Source organism: Podarcis erhardii, assembly GCF_964252035.2.
Source record: "Podarcis erhardii genome assembly, chromosome: 13".
In the NCBI taxonomy this organism is placed as follows: domain Eukaryota; kingdom Metazoa; phylum Chordata; class Lepidosauria; order Squamata; family Lacertidae; genus Podarcis; species Podarcis erhardii.
In genome coordinates, this window is record NC_138502.1 from 45,055,568 (window position 1) to 45,078,202 (window position 22,635).

Below are 22,635 nucleotides of genomic sequence, written 5' to 3' on the forward strand. Positions count from 1 at the left end.
TGTCTAGGTTTGTCATTGCTTTTCTCCCAAGAAACAGGCGTCTTTTAATTTCGTGGCTGCTGTCACCGTCTGCAGTGATCATGGAGCCCAAGAAAGTACAATCTCTCACTGCCTCCATTTCCTCCCCTTCTATTTGCCAGTAGGTGAATACACACAATTACCTTTCAACATAAATTCAAATGAAAAACGGTTGTTTTTCAAAAGCATTATTACTCTGCATTTGTGGTAATTCAGATTAGCAATCTTTGGGAAGAGGAGGACCAGCTGCAAGTTTTCATTTCAAACAGCATCACTCTGCAGGAGCATCTCTCCATTTCCTTAAAAACGAGAATGTGGAGAAAGAAATGATCTGCTCCATCACTAAACTGTTGCAGGATTTTGGACTCCGCTAGCTTGGAGCTCCCTCTCGTGGTCTTTTGAGATTATCAAAGCGTCAGGAGCCAGGCTGAGATAACCCAGGGGGAAAAGGTAAAGGGACCCCGACCATTAGGTCCAGTCGTGACCAACTCTGGGGCTGCGGTGCTCATCTCTCTTTATTGGCTGAGGGAGCCGGCATACAGCTTCCGGGTCATGTGGCCAGCATGACTAAGCCACTTCTGGCGAACCAGAGCAGCGCACGGAAACGCCGTTTACCTTCATCAGTTGTACATGTTTGTATGTAGTATATCAAGATAATGGAACTTACCGTATTTTTCGCTCTATAGGACGCACTTTCCCCCCTCCAAAAATGAAGGGGAAATGTGTGTGCGTCCTATGGAGCGAATGCAGGCTCCTTGGCTTCAGCAATACCAATGCGCTCCAAAGGCTTCGCGTTGCTTTCTCTGAAGCCTGGAGAGTGAGAGGGGTCGGTGCGCACCGACCCCTCTCGCTCTCCAGGCTTCAGCGATAGCCGCCTGAAGCCTTTGGAGCGCAGCGGGAACTCCTGCTGCGCTCCAGAGGCTTTGGGCAAGACTCTCCTGGCTTCAGCAGAGAGGGAGAGCTGCGCAGCGCCCCTTCAGCGAAGCGGGAGGAGAAATGGAAGGGGCTCTGTTTCTCCTGCCGCTTCGCTGAAGCGGCGCTGAGCAGAGAGGGGGAGAATTTTTTCCCCTTGTTCTCCCCCTCTAAAACAAGGTGCGTCCTATGGTCGGGTGCGTCCTATAGAGCGAAAAATACGGTATGACATGGTGGTTTCTGCAGAAACAACTGATGAAGCCTAGGAGCGCGAAACAAGGCATTATTCTGGAAATCCTTGTCAAGATTCTGTGGAACTGCAGCAAGCTCCCATTTGGATTTTATGAACATACGAAGACATAGTGGAACAGAAACTAGCAAATATTTGGACTCTTTGAATGAACTGATCTATTGGGATTTCCGTTTACTTTGTTGTACTTTATGTGTTGATTATGTGCAAGAGAAATATTTGATACTGTGATAAATACAGAAGAGCATTGTTTATGTGAATGCACAGCCAGTTGCATTTTGTGGGTCTGTTGAATGTATTTTACGTAACGCTAGGTTTGATGTTGTTTCCCTGAAGCAACAGGGCACAGGATTGGATCCTGTTAAGCGTCAGGATCCAATCTTGCATGACAATCTGGGCGGGGCAGCACGAGACACTTTGGCCCAATTCGGGGACCAAAGAGCAGATCAGGAAGGCGTTTAAGAACAAACACGAACACACAAATGGCTGGCGTTACAGCTCTTTAATTTCAGTGCCTAAAACAAAAACGACGAGTCGTACATTTCTGACACGGTTATCATGCAAAGCACTTAAGAGATGAGAGACAACAGGTTTTTTGTTTTTTAAAAAGTGCCCTGCTCTTGCTACATTAATACAATCCTTCCAGTAAGGCTCGTTCTTTGGACGTGTTTCGAAGCAGCATTCTGTGAAAATGTTGTCATGCAAAGGGAGGGCCAGGAACTCTTTGAAACTCCAACTGGGCCCAAAATTGTTAAACTGGGCATTAACCCAGTGCATCTTCACCTGTACAGATGGCTAGGCAGCCTCGAATTTCAGCCTCCCATTATTGGGGAAGTTGGGGGAGGGGGTCTGAAACATTTCCGAAGTATATTAATTTATTATTTCATATATTATTTTAAAGGTATGAATTCTTTGCGTGGAATGGGCGTCGTGGCTGATCCCATGCCGTACAAATTCCACGGAGGCCAACAGCACAAATTATCAGCAAATTATCTATACTGAGACTAAACATTCTCTGTTAAAAACAGTTATGGTAAAAATCATTGAAAGGCATAAATCAGAGAACCAAAAAAGATTCTAATAAGGCATCTGTGAGTACCAACTGGGCACAACCCTCCTGCGTCAATGCATTTTTTTGGGGGTGGGGTGTATGCAAATACCACAAAATGCAACTTCTATTTTCTCCCCCCGCTAGACACTCCGAGCAACCCGATGGTTCAAGTACTGTATAAAATATCCTTTTTGGTACAATGTTTTGTATAAAAACCAAAGTGGAAAAAAAGTTTAAAATGCTCAAAATGATTGATTTACATGAAAAAAATAGTAAAAAATATAATTTAAAACAACATTCATTTCCAGTATTAGTGAGATCTGCTGGACCTTTGGTTACATTCACCAAGATCGGGACAGGATTTAAGGCAAGATGTCAAATTGGCACCAAAGTGATAAACTGTATGCAATGGGCTGAAGGCAGAGTAGATTTGGGGGCTGGGTGGTGGTCAGTGGACTGGCTTCTCCCGGACGCTGACAGAACCATCTTCCATGCCAAAGTAAACCCATTCCGCCATGTCGATAAACAGGCCTGTTTCCACCACCCCTAGAACAGAAAAGCAAAATCACGTCTGAATGCAATAGAAGTATTCTTTAAAAAAATAAATTTTATTAGTATTTTCCACACAACACGAAAGATATCTAAAAATAACAATACACAACACACAAAAATCAACATTTGAAAACTAAAGAAAGCAACAACAAAAACAAAAAATAAAAATCCATATCTTACAAGTTAATATTATAAACACTAAAACAACAAGATATTGACTTCCACCAATCCCACAGCACCTCCTTTATGTCTCATTGTGTCTTCTTGTTTTCTTTATCATCTCTATCCTAGCATCTAGATATAAATCCCTCTTCCTTATGCTTTCACTTCACAAGGTTATTCCAGACTCAGCCAGATTTCTGTCCTCGAACCTTGACTTTCGAGGTGTTCATTTAGCCACTCCCATTCCTTTTTTACTTCATTTTTTGGTTTTTGTCTTATTATGTCTGTCAATTTGGCTAATTCTAAGTATTCTGAAACCTTACATAGCCACTCTCCCCTAGTGGGTAACTGATTCCCTTTCCAGTACTTAGCCACCAGGATTCTTGCTGCAGACGTTGCGTATAAGAAAATTTTAGTTTTGTCTTTTGGAATATCGTCATTTAAAATTCCTAAAAGAAATGCCTCTGGCCTTTTACTATACAATATTCTTAATATTTTCTTTATTTCTTCATGGATCATGCTCCAAAATTTCCCAATTTTGGGGCATGTCCACCAAATACGGTAGAAGGTTCCTTTTTGTATCTTGCATCTCCAGCACTTATTATTATACGTTTTATTCATTTTTGCAAGCCTTTCTGGTGCCAGGTACCACCTGTGATGCATTTTCATATAGTTCTCTCTTATTAGGTAACATGCTGTAAAATTTATATTTTTTGTCCATAGTCTTTCCCATTCATTATATTCAATTGGATGGCCCAGAAGTATTAATAACCACTGAAAATACTGGACTTGTAAGATACAAGTCATAGGTTTGTAATTTCATCCCACTGGGGGCAGAATGAATTTCTGAACTGTGCTATCTTTGGGCCTGTTTATATTTTAATTTTTTAAAAATAAAATTAGAGAGAGACCAGAAATGCACGCTTTGCTAAATGCTGGTTTATCATACCGATCCTTTATATCAGTGGTTCTCAAAGGCTGTGGGAGGAGAGGGTGGCAAGCGTGGCAGGAAGATTCAAGAACAACCAAAGGAACATTTAACCAATTCAACCAATTCAATAAGTTTGATTTGCCCATCTATTATTGTGGGTGTTTTGTTGAATTGGCCAAAATGACGGCAGCTATCAGAGGTCAAACAAATCAAAATTTAATAAAAGAATGGAGTTGCATGAATGAATATACAAAACAACACTGCTCCGGTACAGAAATATTGATATGTAAAGAACAAAGTTTGTAAGGGGAAAAGGTTACAAATGCTAGTAAAATCAGAATATTTGTCAAATACAATAGAACAACACAACTGTAAAGATAAGTTATAGAATCAAGGTCAAGCAACGATGGAAACAAGTCAGATTTTAACTCACATTTCGAGTTATGTCGAACCAATGGGGGTGGGGTTTGTGTGAGTTGGTGGGATGCTTTGTGTTACTAACATGTACATATGTGTAAACGTTTGTTTCTGTTATTTTGTAGAGATAAAAACTTCAATAAAAATTAATAATAAAAAACAGGAACATTTAAAACATTTCAGTGCAGTATATTGTAGCACAGCGTCGAAATATTTTTTATTATTTGCAGAATATAGATAGATATTTTTTCAAAATGAGGGAATGAGCATCAGGCAATACTGCGAGCTCACAACTTTTGTTCAGTTTGCATACACACTTAAGGTGCATATACATACTCAGATATATGTAAGAGGCTCATTCATAATTATATTTTGGGAATAATTTATGTTTTACACTTTCTGGATGACTCGTCTTCATATTATAAAGCAGTCACATTCTATGTTATGAAGCAAGCACTGCTAGGAGCTGCTTCTTTCTGTTTTCCAATGTATTTCCTATCAATAATAATAATAAATGGTGTGGCAGGAGCAAATTTTTTTCCTGGAAGTGTGGTCCAGAGAAATAAGTTTGAGAACCACTAATTTATATCATGGTAGAACAATGTTATCAACATGTGCCACTGTCCTACACCTCAAGATGGTTTTTCCTGTTACTGTATTTACAAAATATTCGTTTTGAAACTCTTAATAAAGTCAAAAAAAGTAAAATAAAATAAATGATGCTACAATATATCCTAACACAGGTGATCTGAGATAACCACATATAGAGCAATCTACACCAATGGCGCCACCTGCTGTCTAACAGTTGCAAATACAGCATTAACGCCTCCACTAGGCTTTCAGTAAAATAAATATTTTCTAAGAATTCATATTTATCACTGTACTAAGACAATGTACAGTCAGGGGCAAAAATAAGTTCCAAAGCACTTAATTCTACTCTTGTTCCAAAGCACTTAATTCTACTCTTGTGTTATTCAGGCATTAGGCATATATTTTCCTTCATTTATAAAGAAGAGGACTGGACCCACTAATTAATAACTTTTTAGAATTTTTAATTCCACAATTGTACAGCTGTTAATATGCCTGCTACAAGGGATTCTTTTTAAAACCCTCATGAAATATGCTTCTGTTGCAAGACTACCTACCTGGTATCATCTTGATTGCCACATTCACTTCACGCCAGTTATGGACTTTATCAAATTTCCAGTCCAATAAGAAGTTCCCATTGTCAGTCACGACAGGGCCCTAGCAGCGAAGAAAATAGGCAGAGACTCGTTTTTTAAGAAACAAAAATCAAAATGGGTGAAACAGAAACAAAACAAACCCCAACTTCCAAGTGGAAACTTAAGCACTCTAGAACAGAATCATCATATATGGAATTATGGACTGCTGGACTGAAAGAAAAAAAGTCACCATATTCACATGTCATAATGACTCCCTAATTTAATGCAAATCAAAGCACAAATGGGGGCGAATGTGTGTTATACTGTATACCCCTGGATGAATACTGCAGAACAGATTCAACAGTGTGATGATACCTAGAATTGGACGATGTCATAACATAATGTTTGAGGATTGGGAAAGATTGTGGAAGAGAGGGGTCAAGTTCACTGCATGTACAGTGGTGCCTCGCAAGACGAAATTAATCCGTTCCGTGAGGCTCTTCGTATAGCGGTTTTTTTGTCTTGCGAAGCAAGCCCATTGACAGCTTAGCGGATTAGCGCTATTAGCGGTTTAGCGGCTTTTAGCGATCAGCTGTTAAGCGGCTTATCAGCGGATCAGCTGATAAGCAGCTTAGCGGCTTAGGAAAAGGGGGGGGAAAGGGAAAAAAACCTGCAGGAACTCGCAAGACATTTTCGTCTTGCGAAGCAAGCCCATAGGGAAATTCGTTTTGCGAAGCGCCTCCAAAACGGAAAACCCTTTCGTCTAGCGGGTTTTCTGTCTTGCGAGGCGTTCGTCTTGCGGGGCACCACTGTACAATGTTAAAGGAAAATACAATGAAAATGATATATAGATGGTATTTGACTCCTGTTAAATTAGCAAAGATTTATCATAACTGTGATAATCTATGTTGGAACTGTAAAGAAAAAGAAGGAACTTTTTATCACATGTATGTGGTGGACCTGCCCCAAGGTGAAAGACTTCCGGGAAAAGATTTATAATGAATTGAAAAAAATGTTGAAATATACATTTATAAAGAAACCAGAGGCCTTTCTTCTTGGAATAACAGGTTTGGAATTGCGCAAGAAATATGTTAAATTATTTTTGTATGTCACAACTGCTGCTGCTCGAATTTTACTAGCTAAGAAGTGAAAAACGCAAGAAGTACCAACTGTGGAAGAATGGCAGATGAAGATGATGGACTTTTTGGAGCTAGCTGACCTGACCGGAAGAGTCTGCAACCAGAACGATGAGGAGTACCAGGAAGAATGGACGAAATTTAATATTTAGTTAAATACATTAAGTTAAATTAATTGGAAAAAGCTTGCAATTACCAGTTAGGCTTAGGGTTTAAATAAGTAATGTGATGAATTATTATGTTTAATGCTGAATTGGGAAAAAAGAGTGATGTTAAGTGATTAAGTTAAGATTATCTTAAGAACTTTGATTTGGGAAACCGTTAAAATGATATGCATTGAAATTCAACTAGGGGGATACGAGGAAGTCACTTAACAATGTTAAGAAGATTAGTTTTAATAAGGTTATGATTTATGTTTGTCTGTTTATTTGTTAGTGTGTTTTTAGTTTTGTGAAAATCAGTAAAAATTTTGAAAAAAAATATAGAATTGGACGATGAAAGATACTCAGTAAAGCATATTGCAAGCACAGTATTACCTATAGGGCGATACTGTCTCAAGCAACAATCCTACAAGTTGATCAAAGAGAAAAATCATACAGGCCCAAGCTGAAATAAATTCTATACCTTCTAGAAGGCACATTTTTGCCCAGAAATCAAAACTTACCGCCTTATTCACAGCCATCCTCAGCTCAGCAACACCCCCAAACCTCTTGGCCAGAGCTCTGGAAATTGGAACATAGGCCATTGGGATGACTTCAATAGGAATACCTTTCTTCCACTGCTCTCCGAGGCTTTCAGACTTTTTCCTACAGGGACATTGTTTAAAAGCAAAACTGGAATTAACACATTGTACAAATGCACACTTCTTTTGCAGCTGGTTGCACAAGAAAGAGTTTCCTGAGAAGAGGGACTGGTTGATGAACCACTCTGGGAATTGCAGCTCTGCGAAAGGAATAGGGCTCTCTCTACAACTCTCAGTGCCCTTCTATGCAGAACTGGCAAAAATGACAGAAAGACCAAGAGAAAAAGACAACAGAGACTTTGAAAAAGATTGGGAACCATTCATATTATCTTTGCAGAAACAAAGAAAGGCAATAGACTTGATGGCAGGATTTAAATAAACATTCACATTATTAGCATCAGGAAATATTTAGAAGATAGTGAAATAAGAGGATGTAGTCAATTTTATTTCTATGTTCATAGGTTTGATGTTATGTTATTAATGACCTTTTCTGTTGAGAGATAGCAAAGCGGATGAAAATAGAAACAAACCAGAAACGCAAGTTGGGGGAAGTCTTGGAGGGGAAGAATGTATAGTAAACGTTAAGAATTTGAGATGTATAGAATCATAGAATCATAGAGTTGGAAGAGACCACAAGGGCCATCGAGTCCAACCCCCTGCCAAGCAGGAAACACCATCAGAGCACTCCTGACATATGGTTGTCAAGCCTCTGCTTAAAGACCTCCAAAGAAGGAGACTCCACCACACTCCTTGGCAGTATGTAATGAATGAAAATGAAAAATGAATAAAATTTAAAAAACAAGAACTCTCAGTGACCTTAAACTACAGTTCCAGGGTTCCTTTTTTTTACAGTGTGGGAGAGCTATGACTTCTTAAAGTGGTACGACACTGCTTTAAAAGTACAGTACAGAAGGGACAGGAGACAGTGCCCCTACAATATTTAATGGGGTTGTATACAAAAGGGGCGTGGGTGGCGCTGTGGGTTAAACCACAGCGCCTAGGGCTTGCTGATCAGAAGGTCAGAGGTTCGAATCCCTGCAACGGGGTGAGCTCCCGTTGCTCGGTCCTTGCTGCTGCCAACCTAGCAGTTTGAAAGCACGTCAAAGTGCAAGTAGATAAATAGGTACCGCTCCGGCGGGAAGGTAAACGCCGTTTCCGCGCGCTGCTCTGGTTTGCCAGAAGTGGCTTAGTCATGCTGGCCACATGACCCGGAAGCTGTACGCCGGCTCCCTCGGCCAGGAAAGCGAGATGAGCGCCGCAACCCCAGAGTCGGCCACGACTGGACCTAATGGTCAGGGGTCCCTTTACCTTTTATACAAAAGGGTACAAAAAGGACACAGGTGGTGCTGTGGGTTAAACCACTGAGCAGCTTGGACTTGCAGATCAGAAGGTTGGCAGTTCAAATCCCTGTGACGGGGTGAGCTCCCGTTGCTCTGTCCCAGTTCCTGCCAACCTAGCCGTTCGAAAGTACGTCAAAGTGCAAATAAATAGGTACCGTTCTGGCGGGAAGGTAAACGGCGTTTCCGTGCGCTGCTCTGGTTCGCCAGAAGCGGCTTAGTCATGCTGGCCACAGGACCCGGAAGCTGTACGCCGGCTCCCTTGCCCAATAAAGCAAGATGAGTGCCACAACCCCAGAGTCGTCTGCGACTGGACCTAATGGTCAAGGGTCCCTTTACCTTGACCTATACAAAAGGGTAGGCGTCACAACACTAACATCCCCAATTCCAATATGTTACCGAATGGCCCTTATTGATAAACATTTGGGAGGTCTTCTCCTGCAATATGCAATGGTTGATTGAGTGAGATAGTCTTTCAGGTATGTTAGGACTGAATACAGCTCCCTCTCTCTTCTGGAAAAAGCACCAAACAGCGTATTTTACCTATAATCAGCAATGACAATGAAGCTTTTCGCATAGCCAGCGACAATCTTCTCCTGCGTCAGGCAGCCTCTGGAGGAGGAAGGAGAGCAGAACACAAACCCTGTTACCCAGACCGATCAGACGTCAACTAAGGATTTAGCAACTGACGGCTTAAGAAGGAAATCTATCTATAGAATCTTGGAGCCCTGGATATCAACGCAGGTATTTATTCCAGGCTGGTCAGCTTAGGACAGGGGTCAGCAACTTTTTCAGCAGGGGGCCGGTCCACTGTACCTCAGACCTTGTGGGGGGCCGGTCTATATTTTGGAGGGGAAATTGAACAAATTCCTATGCCCCACAAATAACCCAGAGATGCATGTTAAATCAAAGGACACATTTTACTCATGTAAAAACACGCTGATTCCTGGACCGTCCACGGGCCGGATTGAGAAGGCGATTGGGCCGGGTCCATGGCTGTCTACCCATGGCTTAGGACAACTGGGGCACTGCCCCATCGCAAAATCCCCCCCAATATAACCCCCACCCTGCCAAGAAAACCATACTATTTCCTGCTGTCCCTGAGCACTCCCTAGCCTTCCATATTTAACTGATGTAGCCATTTCTGTCGATCAGCTCTTTCCACTGCTCAGCCAACCCCGAGCCAAAACTATTGCTGTGACCTGAAGGTCTCTCTAGCTCACCTCCAGGCAGAAAAACACATTCCCATAGCAAACCCCAGAGATCTTTGCTGTTTGTTTGTTCATTTTTAAAATCTTCACCTGCATCTGTACAGTGGTGCCTCGCAAGACGAAATTAATCCGTTCCGCGATTCTCTTCGTCTAGCGGTTTTTTCGTCTTGCGAAGCAAGCCCATTGATGGCTTAGCGGATTAGCGCTATTAGCCGTCTAGCGGCTTTTAGCGATCAGCTGAGAGGTGGCTTATCAGCGGAACAGCTGATAAGCGGCTTAGCGGCTTAGGAAAGGGGGAAAAAAGCGAAAAAAACCCGCGGGAACTCGCAAGATTTTTTCGTCTTGCGAAGCAACCCCATAGAGAAATTCGTTTAGCGAAGCGCCTCCAAAACGGAAAACCCTTTCGTCTAGCGGGTTTTCCGTCTTGCGAGGCGTTCGTCTTGCGGGGCACCACTGTATAGGCAATCTGGCCAATCTGGGCATAGAAATTAGCAGGCATCCGATATAAACACTCCCAAAATGTCTGGACTCCAAGGCCTTGGCAATTTGGCAAGCTGATTAGAATTATTTTTTTCTGTTTTGAGAATGCCCAGCCCTGCTTCTGTGCAAATCAGCCTCCTGCAGTTTTCCAGCAACTGGTATTCTAGTGTTTCCGTTTTCTGAAAAGCAGGCCTAGAAAAATAAAAGCTGGAGGGGAACGATTGCTTTCCATAGCCTTGCCTGGTCACTAGCCTACCAGCTACAGGGTCCAGCAGCTTCCAGTGACCTTTCCACCCTTGCTCTCAGTACTTTCATCTGCAAGTAAAATAATTAGGCATTATTTCTTACCCTCCTCCTTTGATAAGATTGAGGTCCAAGTCGACTTCATCGGCACCATCAATGGCAACATTCAACTTCAGGAAAGAAAAGAGATTTTTTAAAAATATGATTTTTATTAATTTTTCTGTTTTGCAATTTCAGATAAACATTTTACATCCTTACAATATTGATGACTTCCCTTCTTCTCTTTCCATGGATCATTTTGCATATCTTATATCTCTGCATGTTTTACAAAAACTATACCAATCGGTTTTCCATTATTACATCCATCAAAAATTATTTACACTGTTGAATTTATCTTAACGCTGCTAGCGTTTTCAGGTGTACACAACTCCCCCCCCCCATATATTAAATAAGCGTTTTCCAATCTTCTTTAAACGTATATTCTTCTTATCCTTGTTGTGCATATTCTGTCAACTTAAGTTGCCAATTTTCTTTGGTTGGGACCTCGCTCATTTCCCATTTGGGGGCTAATGAAACACGGGCCGCAGTTGTTGCCTACATAAATAACCTTTAGAAAAGAGATTTAGAGTGTTTATCGCCCGCATTTTGGACACCATGTTCTTTGAGGGTGGCACTTACAAACCTACAAATAACAATTCAGCAAAAAAAAACCATAAAGAACAGAAATAACTATGTTATGATGGGGCAACAATATCCAAAAACACAAGTCAGGTGATATTGAAAAAATGGCTGTATAAGAGCCATCAATTAATACATTAATGCAGGGGTTCCCAATTAGCTACATACTGCAGGCCCCCTGTTTTTCTAAAGCCAAAGCATGGACCCACTACTTTTGAAAAAAGTGTTATCCCTATGGTAGTTTTTGTTATGTGAATGGTGCCGTGGACCCCCTGGGTGGGTTGTGCTGACCCCCTGAGGTCTGGGGACCACCAACTGGGAAATGCTGCTTTAATGTGTCAGTAGATAGAAAAAGAGCCCCTTCAAGTCTCTGAGGTCTAAGCCATAATTTATATAGTGGTGCCTCGCAAGATGAAATTAATCCGTTTCGTGAGGCTCTTCGTATAGCAGTTTTTTCGTCTTGCGAAGCAAGCCCATTGACAGCTTAGTGCATTAGCGCTATTAGCGGTCTAGCGGCTTTTAGCGATCAGCTGTTAAGCGGCTTATCAGCGGATCAGCTGATAAGCGGCTTAGCGGCTTAGGAAAAGGGGGGAAAGGGGGGGAAAACCCGCAGGAACTCGCAAGACATTTCGTCTTGTGAAGCAAGCCCATAGGGGAATTCGTTTTGCGAAGCGCCTCCAAAACGGAAAACCCTTTCGTCTAGCGGGTTTTCCGTCTTGCGAGGCGTTCGTCCTGCGGGGCACCACTGTATTTATTTATACCCCACCTTTTTCTCTGACGGGACTCATGGCTTCTCACTGATAAAAGCAAGAACTACTAGAAAAATCAGTAATTAAAAACAATTAAACCTCGGCAAAATTAAAATGATGTGCACAGGTGAAACTCAAAAAATTAGAATATTGTGGAAAAGTTCATTTATTTCAATAATTCAGCTGAAAAGGTGAAACTAGTATATGGGATAGACTCATGACATGCAAAGCGAGATATGTCAAGCCTTTATTTGTTATAATTGTGATGATTACGGCGTACAGCTGATGAAAACCCCAAATTAATTATAACCCAAATCCCAGTGACTCAAAAGCACCATCTGCTGAACAGAATCCCACCTAGGCTGGGCTCGCAAGTCAGCCAACAAGCCCCCTCCATAATCTTTCCACGTGTAAATCTTTGGCACCTCAAAACTAATCCCATTTACAGTGGTACCTCGCAAGACGAATGCCTCGCAAGACGAAAAATGCGCAAGACGAAAGAGTTTTCCGTTTTTTGAGTCGTTCCGCAAGACAAATTTCCCTATGGGCTTGCTTCGCAAGACGAAGCAAGTCTTGCGAGTTTGTTTCCTTTTTCTTAAAGCCGCTAAGCCGCTAATAGCCGTGCTTCGCAAGATGAAAAAACCGCAAGACGAAGAGACTCGTGGAACGGATTAATTTCGTCTTGCGAGGCACCACTGTACAAAGAAAGGGCAGTCTGGGTCAACATCCCCAAGGAGAAGCCTCTGGAGCCACAAAGGCACCCATGGAGCTCTGAGGCTGGATCACAGCGCAAGGGCAAGGGGTCAGCAACTCTGGAACCAGAGAAAGTTGGATGCAGCTTGACGTAACCACAAGGTTGAGCAATTAATCTCAGGCTCCTACATAAATACTCAGGGTTGTAAATGGGGGATGCCTGCAAGGCTGGTTACCATGATACATTTATACACTGCTTTTTAGTCAAGGTGGGCGCCCAAAGCAGCTTAAAAATTACAAACCCACAAGAAGTTCCAATATATTAGGGATATGTAGAATTACTTATGGGCGTCTTCTGGGACCTGGCAATTGATGGCAAGTGACACAAATCATAGAGAGAGGCAGCTGTCTTGGCTTCTTCTCTCCTTTTTCAGCAGGGGGCCGGTCCACTGTACCTCAGACCTTGTGGGGGGCCGGTCTATATTTTGGAAGCCAATCCTCCTCAGCCAATTGGAAGCCGCACCTTGGTTTTTGAATGGTTTCTTACGGGAGTCAAACAGAGTTCCGAAATGGATTATGTTTGAGAACCAAGGTTCCACTGTACTGAAAAAACTAAGACAGAGCATTGTTGCATGGGAACTGAACCGTTGCAGAAGAGCACAAGAAAAACCCAAATCTTTTACCTCAGGGTGTCGATCCAAGTCACTTAAGGTTAAGCCGTTCTGCAGAATCAACTGACGTGCCTAAACGGAAAGGAAAAGCCAAAATTGTTTCCCAGAGTTTATAGGGCAGAAATCAGAGTCATTTCGACATGTTTATTAGCAGCGGTAATACAAATTAGTGGTTAAGAAACTGCACTATAATGGAGTGAATGTTAATCTTGCAGGAGCATGCTATTTTGATCCAACGAAAGCGGGTTTTCAACCAAGGAAAGACTCGTTTCTCCTATAATGAAGGAGTGTTAAAGCTTTGCATCCTCCAGTTTTCATCTTCATTAACAAGCCAGGCAGATATAAAATCCACCATCTTCTGTAAGAGGTCGGAATGGACCTCTCAGAAGTAACATGTAATCTCTGATGTCAAACCAGCACAAACTTAATAGCAGAGCACATACGTTGCATGCAAAATGTCCCAAATTGAATCTGCTGTAACTTTGCCTGAAACCCTGGAGGGATGCTGCCAAACCAGTGCAGGCAATACTGAGCTACATAGACTAATGGTCTGACTTGGAACACCCATTTAGCATTTCAACAGACTATGAAAGATATTCGCATTAAAAACGTTGCACAAGGTTCACGTCAATACAACTGAACGACGGCTGCAATCCTAAGCCTGTGTACTTATTAGGTGTGGCCTGACGCCCTCTGCAAGCAAGATCATATTCCATGAGAATTAGAAAAGGCTGGGATTTCTTAAAATGATTTGCTGGACTCTGATATTAACGCACTGTGGCATGTATACCTGTAACGCTGCATACCAGCAGTACATTTTGAGTGATATAAGCAACAGTTGATGTTCCTATGAGCACATCTTTTTTGACAGCTATGCTATATTTAACAAAGGCAACCTGGGCACCACCTAATCCAGGAATGGCCAAACTTGGCCCTCCAGCTGTTTTGGGACTACAACTCCCATCATCCCTAGCTAACAGGACCAGTGGTCAGGGATGATGGGAAATGTAGTCCCAAAAAACATCTGGAGGGTGTGCGGTGCTACCTGTTGCTTCTAGTAAATCCAACCCCAGGAAACACTCTTGTAAAATCAAGGCCTAATGCATTTGAAAGGTATTTTTACAGGCTACCTTTCCCAGTAAGAAATTGCTTAATATTGTTGGAGAACCAAATATTGTCAGTTGGTTCTTACAACTACAGCCATATACACCACAAACCAAAAATGTCTGCTCTGTACTAGAGACACAGCCACATTTCAAAACTGACTTTTCCAGTGTTTAGCCACCTTGCAAGTCTCACCTGTCAGATTACCTGTTTCAACAGGATAACGAAGCATGTAAATGCATGCTAGATCTTCTGAATGAATAGAACTTGGATATTTACTCAAACCCCACCTTCAGGCCCAAAAGGTACACCTAAGGTGGCCATTCAAACATCCTACTCACACATGAAAATGAACATTATTGTGGGAATGAACATTAAAGAACATTATTATGTTGCCCAGCTGAATGTAGCCTTACTGCACCAACGGTCTAATGATCTGGAAATTCAGACTCCAGGCACGAAGGCAATTCGGTGTTAGTTGCTAGGAAACAAACCGTTGCTAGCCTGTGACCTCAGGTGAGTTCAGCACACAAGTTCAAAAATGGACAGGGTTGCAAGTAGCACTGCTGTCATGTTCAGAGCTCTAATCTCGGGAGGAGCATTAAGAAAACAATTAATGGAAAAAAGAAACAAGGCAAATTAGCAATGCCCTTCCAGTGTGCTGCCTTGACGACTTACAAGTACAACTCACTATTGGAAGACAGTTTCCCCATGGTCTAGACACCACAAGGGGTATTGTTAACACCTCTGTGATGGCATATAGATTTTCATAAGGAAGTCAGAAGTGGAGTCCTAATGGGATAGGGGTCCACACGAGATCAGTTCAGAAAGCTATCCTACAAATAAACTTAATTTAGCTGCTTACATACTGGAAAACAGCCTCGTAGCTGTTGAGTGGCTGATCAAGATGTAAACAGAAGATCTGGCTCTTTAAAAATGGAGATGTCAAGGGGAAGATTTTACCTGGAAAGACGAAGGTATACAGACTATGTTGAGATTCTCTTGCTTCACTCTCTCAGCTGTGGGGGGAAATTGCTTTGTTAAATACGTACTCAGACCAGAAAGAGTCATGCACCCATATTAAAATATTCCTGCTTAAACTAGTCCAATCATTGATTTATTTTTCAGTTACAATCATATCTTGGTTTTCAAACAGCTTAGATCTTGAACGTTTTGGCTCCCGAACGCCGCAAACCCAGAAGTGACTGTTCCGGTTTGCGAGCCATTTTTGGAATGTTTTGGAAGTTGAACGTACTTCCGGAACAGATTCCGTTCAGCTTCCAAGGACAACTATATTGTGCTTCATTCAGCTTGCAAAAGGAAACAGGAAGGAAATGCCCATTGCTGGTGCAGTTTAGGGTTTCTGCCGAATGGAGAAAATTTCCACTTTCAATCTCTGATGAAAAGTCTAATTAACCGTGTCATTTCTGCGCAGCAAATGAAGCAAAAGGTATGTCCAGTTAGCAGCACATTAGCAGTTAGCTAACGCCGCGGAATTTACTGAACGTACCAGTTTTTACAGCTCCTGCCTTGAACAAATTGCAAGCTGCTACCTTACTCACAAGTTCAGAAAAGACACTTCAGACTACTTGCTACAGATTGAGAAAATCATCTTGAAGGTGATACAACTGATGGAGGACAGCCATTAACAAATAAAAAGAAAATTTCTGACCATTCTGGTTAGCAGCTATCATGGAAGAGCTAGCATTGCTGTTCTTCTGAATATGGCCCTTTTCTCATCCGTGAGCACTGTCATTTGGTGTTAACATTCATCACTACTCAGCTAAAGCAATGGTTGGGACTCTTCCAACCAGGGCTACTGGGGAACAGCACTCCCAAGGACAAAACAAAACAAAAGAGCACCCGAATTTCAAGGCCACATACTCTTCCCTGTCCCACATACATGTTATACAGTGGTACCTCAGGTATTTTGTTCCGGAGGTCTGTTCTGAACCTGAAACTGTTCTTAACCTGAAGCACCACTTTAGCTAATGGGGCCTCCTGCTGCTGCCGCGCCGCCAGACCACGATTTCTGTTCTCATCCTGAAGCAAAGTTCTTAACCTGAGGTACTATTTCTGGGTTAGCGGAGTCTGTAACCTGAAGCGTATGTAACCCAAGGTACCACTGTACTTCCATTTGAACTTGAGAGAAGTTCTGGAGATATTTCTGCCAATCAGCGCTCTGTCCTGCTCAGCCAATCCCAATCCAGAGGTATTGCTTTATTTCAAAGAACTGAGGAAGTGGACCTGCCAGAGGAGGCTTCTCTCATGCATAAAGGTAAAGGGACCCCTGACCATTAGGTCCAGTCGTGGACGACTCTGGGGTTGCAGTGCTCATCTCGCTTTATTGGCCAAGGGAGCCGGCGTACAGCTTCCGGGTCACGTGGGCAGCATGACTAAGCCGCTTCTGGTGAACCACAGCAGCGCACGGAAACACCGTTTACCTTCCCGCCAGTGCGGTACCTATTTATCTACTTGCACTGGCGTGCTTTCGAACTGCTAGGTTGGCAGGAGCGGGGACCGAGCAATGGGAGCTCACCCCATCAAGGGGATTCGAACTGCCGACCTTCTCATCGGCAAGCCCCAGGCTCTGCGGTTTAACCCACAGTGCCACCCATGTCCCTGTGCACCATGCATGCTTGGGCAGAAAAGCCATGCACCACTGGAATTAAGGCTGCCGGCTATATAGCCCCAATTGTGCTGGTTCCTGCTCCCTTCCTGTTGTGATGAGGGCAATACAGGGGCACTGCATTCATGGGGGGGGGGGACTGCAGCATTTTGAGCCCTCCAGCCTCTCAGAATCGTACATCTGTTCCAAACATGCCTTGAAGGCTACATATCTTTAGCTCTTAGCATGTTCCAGTAACCAGCGAAACATCAGGAAGCACACCATATCACAAGATTCAACTGGCTTCTCTCCAGGAGCACCAACCAGAGACCTCAGCAGACCACACAGAGATTTGATTCAAGTCACAACCGTGCAACTTGCAGCTTGGTAACTGCTTCACATGAAAACGCTATGATAACCGTGCTAAAGAGGGGAGTGGGCTGTTATCAAGTGATACTGTAGCTCGAGGCAGCTTTGGAAATTAAGATTCTGAATAACTTTTCAAGATTGCGAAAACTTGAGAGAGTTTAACATAATCATCCTGGAATCTTATCCGTAGTTGAGACCTTAATCCTTTGCACTTATTGGTCCTTGACCAATTCCCTAGACCGGATTGAGTGTTAAAAACAATACAGAATTAAATATTAAAAACTTCCCTAAACATGGCTGCCTTCAGATGTCTTTTAAAAATAGGATAGCTGCTTATTTCCTTGACATCTGACGGGAGGGCATTCCACAGGTTGGGCGCCACTACTGAGAAGGCCCTCTGTCTGGTTCCCTATAACCTCACTTCTCACAATGAAGGAACCGCCAGAAGGCCCTCAGCGCTGGATCTCAGTGTCCGGGCTGAACGATGGGGGTGGAGACGCTCCTTCAGGTATACAGGACTGAGGCGGTTTAGGGCTTTAAAGGTCAGCACCAAAACTTCGAATTGTGCTCGGTACTGGGAGCCAATGCAGATCTCTCAGGACCAATGTTATATGGTCTTGGTGGCCGCTCCCAGTCACCAGTCTAGCTGCCACATTCTGGATTAGTTGTAGTTTCCGGGTCACCTTCAAAGGTAGCCCCACGTAGAGCGCATTGCAGTAGTCCAAGCGGGAGATAACCAGAGCATGCACCACTCTGGCAAGGCAGTCTGTGGGCAGGTAGGGTCTCAGCCTGCGTACCAAATGGAGTTGGTAGACAGCTGCCCTGAACACAGAGTTGACCTGCGCCTCCATGGACAGCTGGGAGTCCAAAATGACTCCCAGGCTGCGCACCTGGTCCTTTGGGGGCACAGTTACCCCATTCAGGACCAGGGAGTCCCCCACACCTGTTTGCCTCTTGTCCCCCAAAAACAGTACTTCTGTCTTGTCAGGATTCAACCTCAATCTGTTAGCCGCCATCCATCCTCTAACCACCTCCAGGCACTTACACAGGACCTTCACTGGTTCTGATTTAAAAGAGAGGTAGAGCTGGGTGTCCTTTTAATTGTGGGAGTGGAGTTACTGGTTTATTTTATTATGTATTTTGTGCTCTTATTTTGCGTTGTGATCTTCAGATGAAGGGTGGTATGCAAATTTAATAAATAACTCAAGCCTCTGGAGATCACCAGACTGAAGAAAACTGTGCTACACACATGAAAACCACTAAGTAACTGCATGTTTTGGGCCTACATGTGTTAGATTTAATCCATGAAGTCACTGCACAAAGATTACGTCCAAGATAGAGATATCCCAGCCCTTGGCCTGACACAGACTCCACACACTGGGCTAGCTGTTTGGCAAGCAGAACTAGGTACACTTGTTTAGAACAGCCTCTCTAAGTTTAAATAAGTGAAACATAATTTCTGACAAAAGGAACAGCGGAAATGCATACCCAATTTCTGCACAGCGTGAACAATTGTAGACCCACTTCCGATTCCAAGGACTTGATTATTCTAAAGAAAAAAGACAGAAATATTTTGTTCTCACTTAGAAACCACATGGCTTGATTTTACTGGAGAGTATTTAGCATACGCAAAAAGTGGCAACTTTTAGAAAACTTGATAATCTACGGCACAGGTGTGGACCCTGTACGCTTCCAGGTACGGTTGGACTCCCAACTCCCATCAAACAGAGTAGCAGGGCCACATACAGAGTTCCAGAGGTTCCCAATCCTTGAACCACAGTATTAGTTTTAAGGAGGCAGAAAGACATCCCATGTAAGGTAAGGTAAAGGTAAAGGGACCCCTGATCATTAGGTCCAGTTGTGACCGACTCTGGGGTTGCGGTGCCCATCTTGCTTTATTGGCCGAGGGAGCCGGCGTACAGCTTCCGGGTCATGTGGCCAGCATGACTAAACCGCTTCTGGCGAACCAGAGCAGCGCACGGAAATGCCATTTACCTTCCCGCCGGAGTGGTACCTACCTATCTACTTGTCCTTTTGGGTGTGCTTTCGAACTGCTAGGTTGGCAGGAGCAGGGACCGAGCAACGGGAGCTCACCCCGTCGCAGGCATTCGAACCGCCGACCTTCTGATCAGCAAGCCCTAGGGTCTGTGGTTTAACCCACAGCGCCAACCACGTCCCTTCCCATGTAAGATAGGGCCCAGTAAAATAAGACATGCTTTGATTTAAAAGCTAAAAAGCACGCTTCTATGTTAAAAACTAAGCAGATGGGGAAAAGTATGAGGTCATATTTATTAATTTCCTTACATTAAAAACTAACATGTACAGTTAAATGTTGTACTTCACCATTGTATTTAATACAGAATTCTGCTACTTCTCTGATGACTGTCTGTATGGTATATATTTTTAATTTCCTGTGACAAGTGTGTATGTTAACAACATTACGAAACACCTGAAAGAGTAACCCATGAAGTTCAGCGGGACTTAGCAAATAAGCGTTGCAAAAGTTCCTAGCTGTGAACAAACATAACTTTTGAGTGCTTTATGTCCAAGCCAAACATACAATTCCTGGGATATTAACAAGACTGAGATCAAGCAAATGCCCTCAGTCACTCCATTCTTTTAAAAGCACTTTCTAAAACACTCTTGTTTTCACAGATACTTAGAAATCCGAGGTGTGTTTTAATCCGTTTCAGCATTTTAACTGTTGAACTCTTTAAAGTGTGGTTGCGGATTTTTCTCAGTTTTCTTGCTGCATCTTTTCATAAACCGCTTTGAGGGTTTTGTCTGTTTGTTTTATTTGTTCCAATAACAGAATCATAGAATTGTAGAGTTGGAAGGGACCCCCCATGGTCATCTAGCCCAACCCGCTGCAATGCAGGAATCTTTTCGCCCAACGTGGGGCTCAGAGTCTTGGGCTCTACAAACTGAACTAAACAGAACCATAATGAAGTGGGGAATAAATTTTGTGAAATACAAGGGCATGCATATGACCCTCGGAGTCCCTTCCAACTCAACAATTCTATAGGATATGGGGGGGGGGAGTCATTTTTATGTTAAATGTATTGTGAGAACTATTCAATGTATTATTGTTGTTGTTTTTCTTTTCTTTTCTTTTTTCTTTCCTTTTTAGTTGCTAGGAGGTTATGGATATTTGTTTACTTCTATATTTCTTTTTTGTGTGTGATGTATTAAAATGAAATATATACAAACGCACATGTATGTATATATAGTTAAATACACACACATATAGAGATACGCACGCTCAAAAGTTTCATCCAAGAATTCATAGAATTTCATCCTATAGAATTGTTTTCATACAGTGGTACCTCGGGTTAAGTGCTTTATTTGTTCAGGAGGTCCGTTCTTAACCTGAAACTGTTCTTAACCTGAGGTACCACTTTAGCTAATGGGGCCTCCCACTGCCGCTGCACCGCTGGAGCACGATTTCTGTTCTCATCCTGAAGCAAAGTTCTTAACCTGAGGTACTATTTCTGGGTTAGCGGAGTCTGTAACCTGAAGCGTCTGTAACCCGAGGTACCACTGTAAATACAGTGGTGCCTTGCAAGACGAAAAGAATCTGTTCCGTGAGTCTCTTCGTCTAGCGGGTTGTTTGTCTTGCGAAGCAAGCCCATTGACCGCTTAGCGGATTAGCGCTATTAGCGGCTTAGAAAAAGGGGGGGAAAGGGGGGGGACCGCAGGAACTCGCAAGACATTTTCGTCTTGCAAAGCAAGCCCATAAGAAATTCGTTTTGCGAAGCTCCTCCAAAACGGAAAACACTTTTGTCTAGCGGGTTTTCCGTCTTGCGAGGCATTCGTCTTGCGGGGCACCACTGTGTGTTATATATATATACATACAGTATAGTATATCTATAAAAATAATTCTATAGGATGAATATATATATATATATATATATACACACACACACACACACACACACAGAGTACGGTATATATATATATATATAAACAATTCTATAGGGTGAATATATATATATATATATATATATATATATATACATACACAGTACAGTATATATATAAAAACAGTTCTATAGGATGAAATTCTATGAATTCTTGGGTGAAACTTTTGAGCGTGCGTATCTCTCTCTCTCTATATATATATGTGTGTGTTTAACTATATATACATACATGTGCGTGTGTGTATATATATATATTTATACACACACTCTCTCTCTCTCTCTCTTCGCAGTAGTCCTCCAAACGGCTGTCCTCCCAAACCCCAGCCGAGGAAACGTGCACGAGATCCACACCCCCAACATTTGAGACGGGATCCTGCATTTCTGGTGGAAGCAGCTCCCGCCGCCTGCTGTGAACTTTGCCAAAAAGCCGAAGCCCGAAGGAGATTCCCCCACCTGCACGTGGTTCTTCACCGCAGCCCAGGCGGCCCGCTTCTTCGCCTCCTCGGGCATGGCGCGGCTTTGGCTGCTGCAACGCGGGGCGCGCCGGTGCACGTGCCTCCTCCCCTCCGCCGCGAGCCTCCGGCAGAGAAGGGCGGCGCGCGGCCCCCGGCTCCGCATTGCCTGCCTGCCCGCCCTCCTCCGCCCCCTCTTTCGGCTCCGCCCGGCTGCTCCGCGCGGCTGAGGGAAGCCGGCCTCTCGCTCCTCACCTGAGAGGCCGCGCCACCCCCCCACCCCCACCCCGCGGCCGCATGGGGCTTGTAGTGCCGCCGCCCCGCGGAGAGCCCGCGCCAGGCGGCCGGGGAACTACAGCACCCACAATGCACCCCGGACAGGGGAACAGCCTGCTGCCTCAGGTCGAAGGCCCGTCTAGTCCAGTAGCCTGTCCTTACAGGGGCTGAACATTATATGTTATATGTTATATGTTATATGTTATATGTTATATGTTTTATATGTTATATGTTATATGTTATATGTTATATGTTATATGTTCAGTTACAGATAGGTAGCCGTGTTGGTCTGCCATAGTCAAAACAAAACAAATTCCTTCCAGTAGCACCTTAAAGCAGTGTTTCCCAATCTTGGGCCTCCAGCTGTTTTTGAACTACAATTCCCATCATCCCTGACCACTGGTCTTGCTAGCTAGGGATGATGGGAGTTGTAGTCCAAAAACAGCTGGAGGCCCAAGGTTGGGAAACACTGCCTTAAAGACCAACTAAGTCAGTTCTTGGTATGAGCTT

General features: G+C 43.3%; 1 protein-coding gene across 1 annotated transcript; it reads right to left on the bottom strand.

Annotated features, from left to right (window-relative positions):
• Positions 1–1,663: 1,663 nt before the first annotated feature.
• RPIA (ribose 5-phosphate isomerase A) lies at positions 1,664–22,017 on the bottom strand. The gene is made up of 9 exons (XM_081836364.1): positions 21,851–22,017; positions 18,966–19,026; positions 15,464–15,519; positions 13,409–13,468; positions 10,711–10,775; positions 9,215–9,283; positions 7,257–7,398; positions 5,439–5,538; positions 1,664–2,777 (listed from the first exon to the last, which is right to left on the bottom strand). The coding sequence occupies exons 1-9, from the start codon at positions 22,013–22,015 to the stop codon at positions 2,680–2,682; spliced, it is 816 nt and encodes a 271-aa protein (XP_081692490.1). The 5' UTR covers positions 22,016–22,017; the 3' UTR covers positions 1,664–2,679.
• Between the last annotated feature and the right edge of the window lie 618 nt (positions 22,018–22,635).

What these genes read in the sequence shown, in the direction of transcription:
- RPIA (XM_081836364.1), bottom strand. Translation starts at nt 22,015, where the DNA reads ATGCGGAGCCGGGGGCCGCGCGCCGCCCTTCTCTGCCGGAGGCTCGCG. An exon ending in GTATACCTTCGTCTTTCCAG is followed by an intron (nt 13,469 to 15,463) that starts GTAAAATCTTCC and finishes CTTTCCGTTTAG; the next exon opens with GCACGTCAGTTGATTCTGCA. An exon ending in AATCTTATCAAAGGAGGAGG is followed by an intron (nt 9,284 to 10,710) that starts GTAAGAAATAAT and finishes TTCCTCCTCCAG; the next exon opens with AGGCTGCCTGACGCAGGAGA.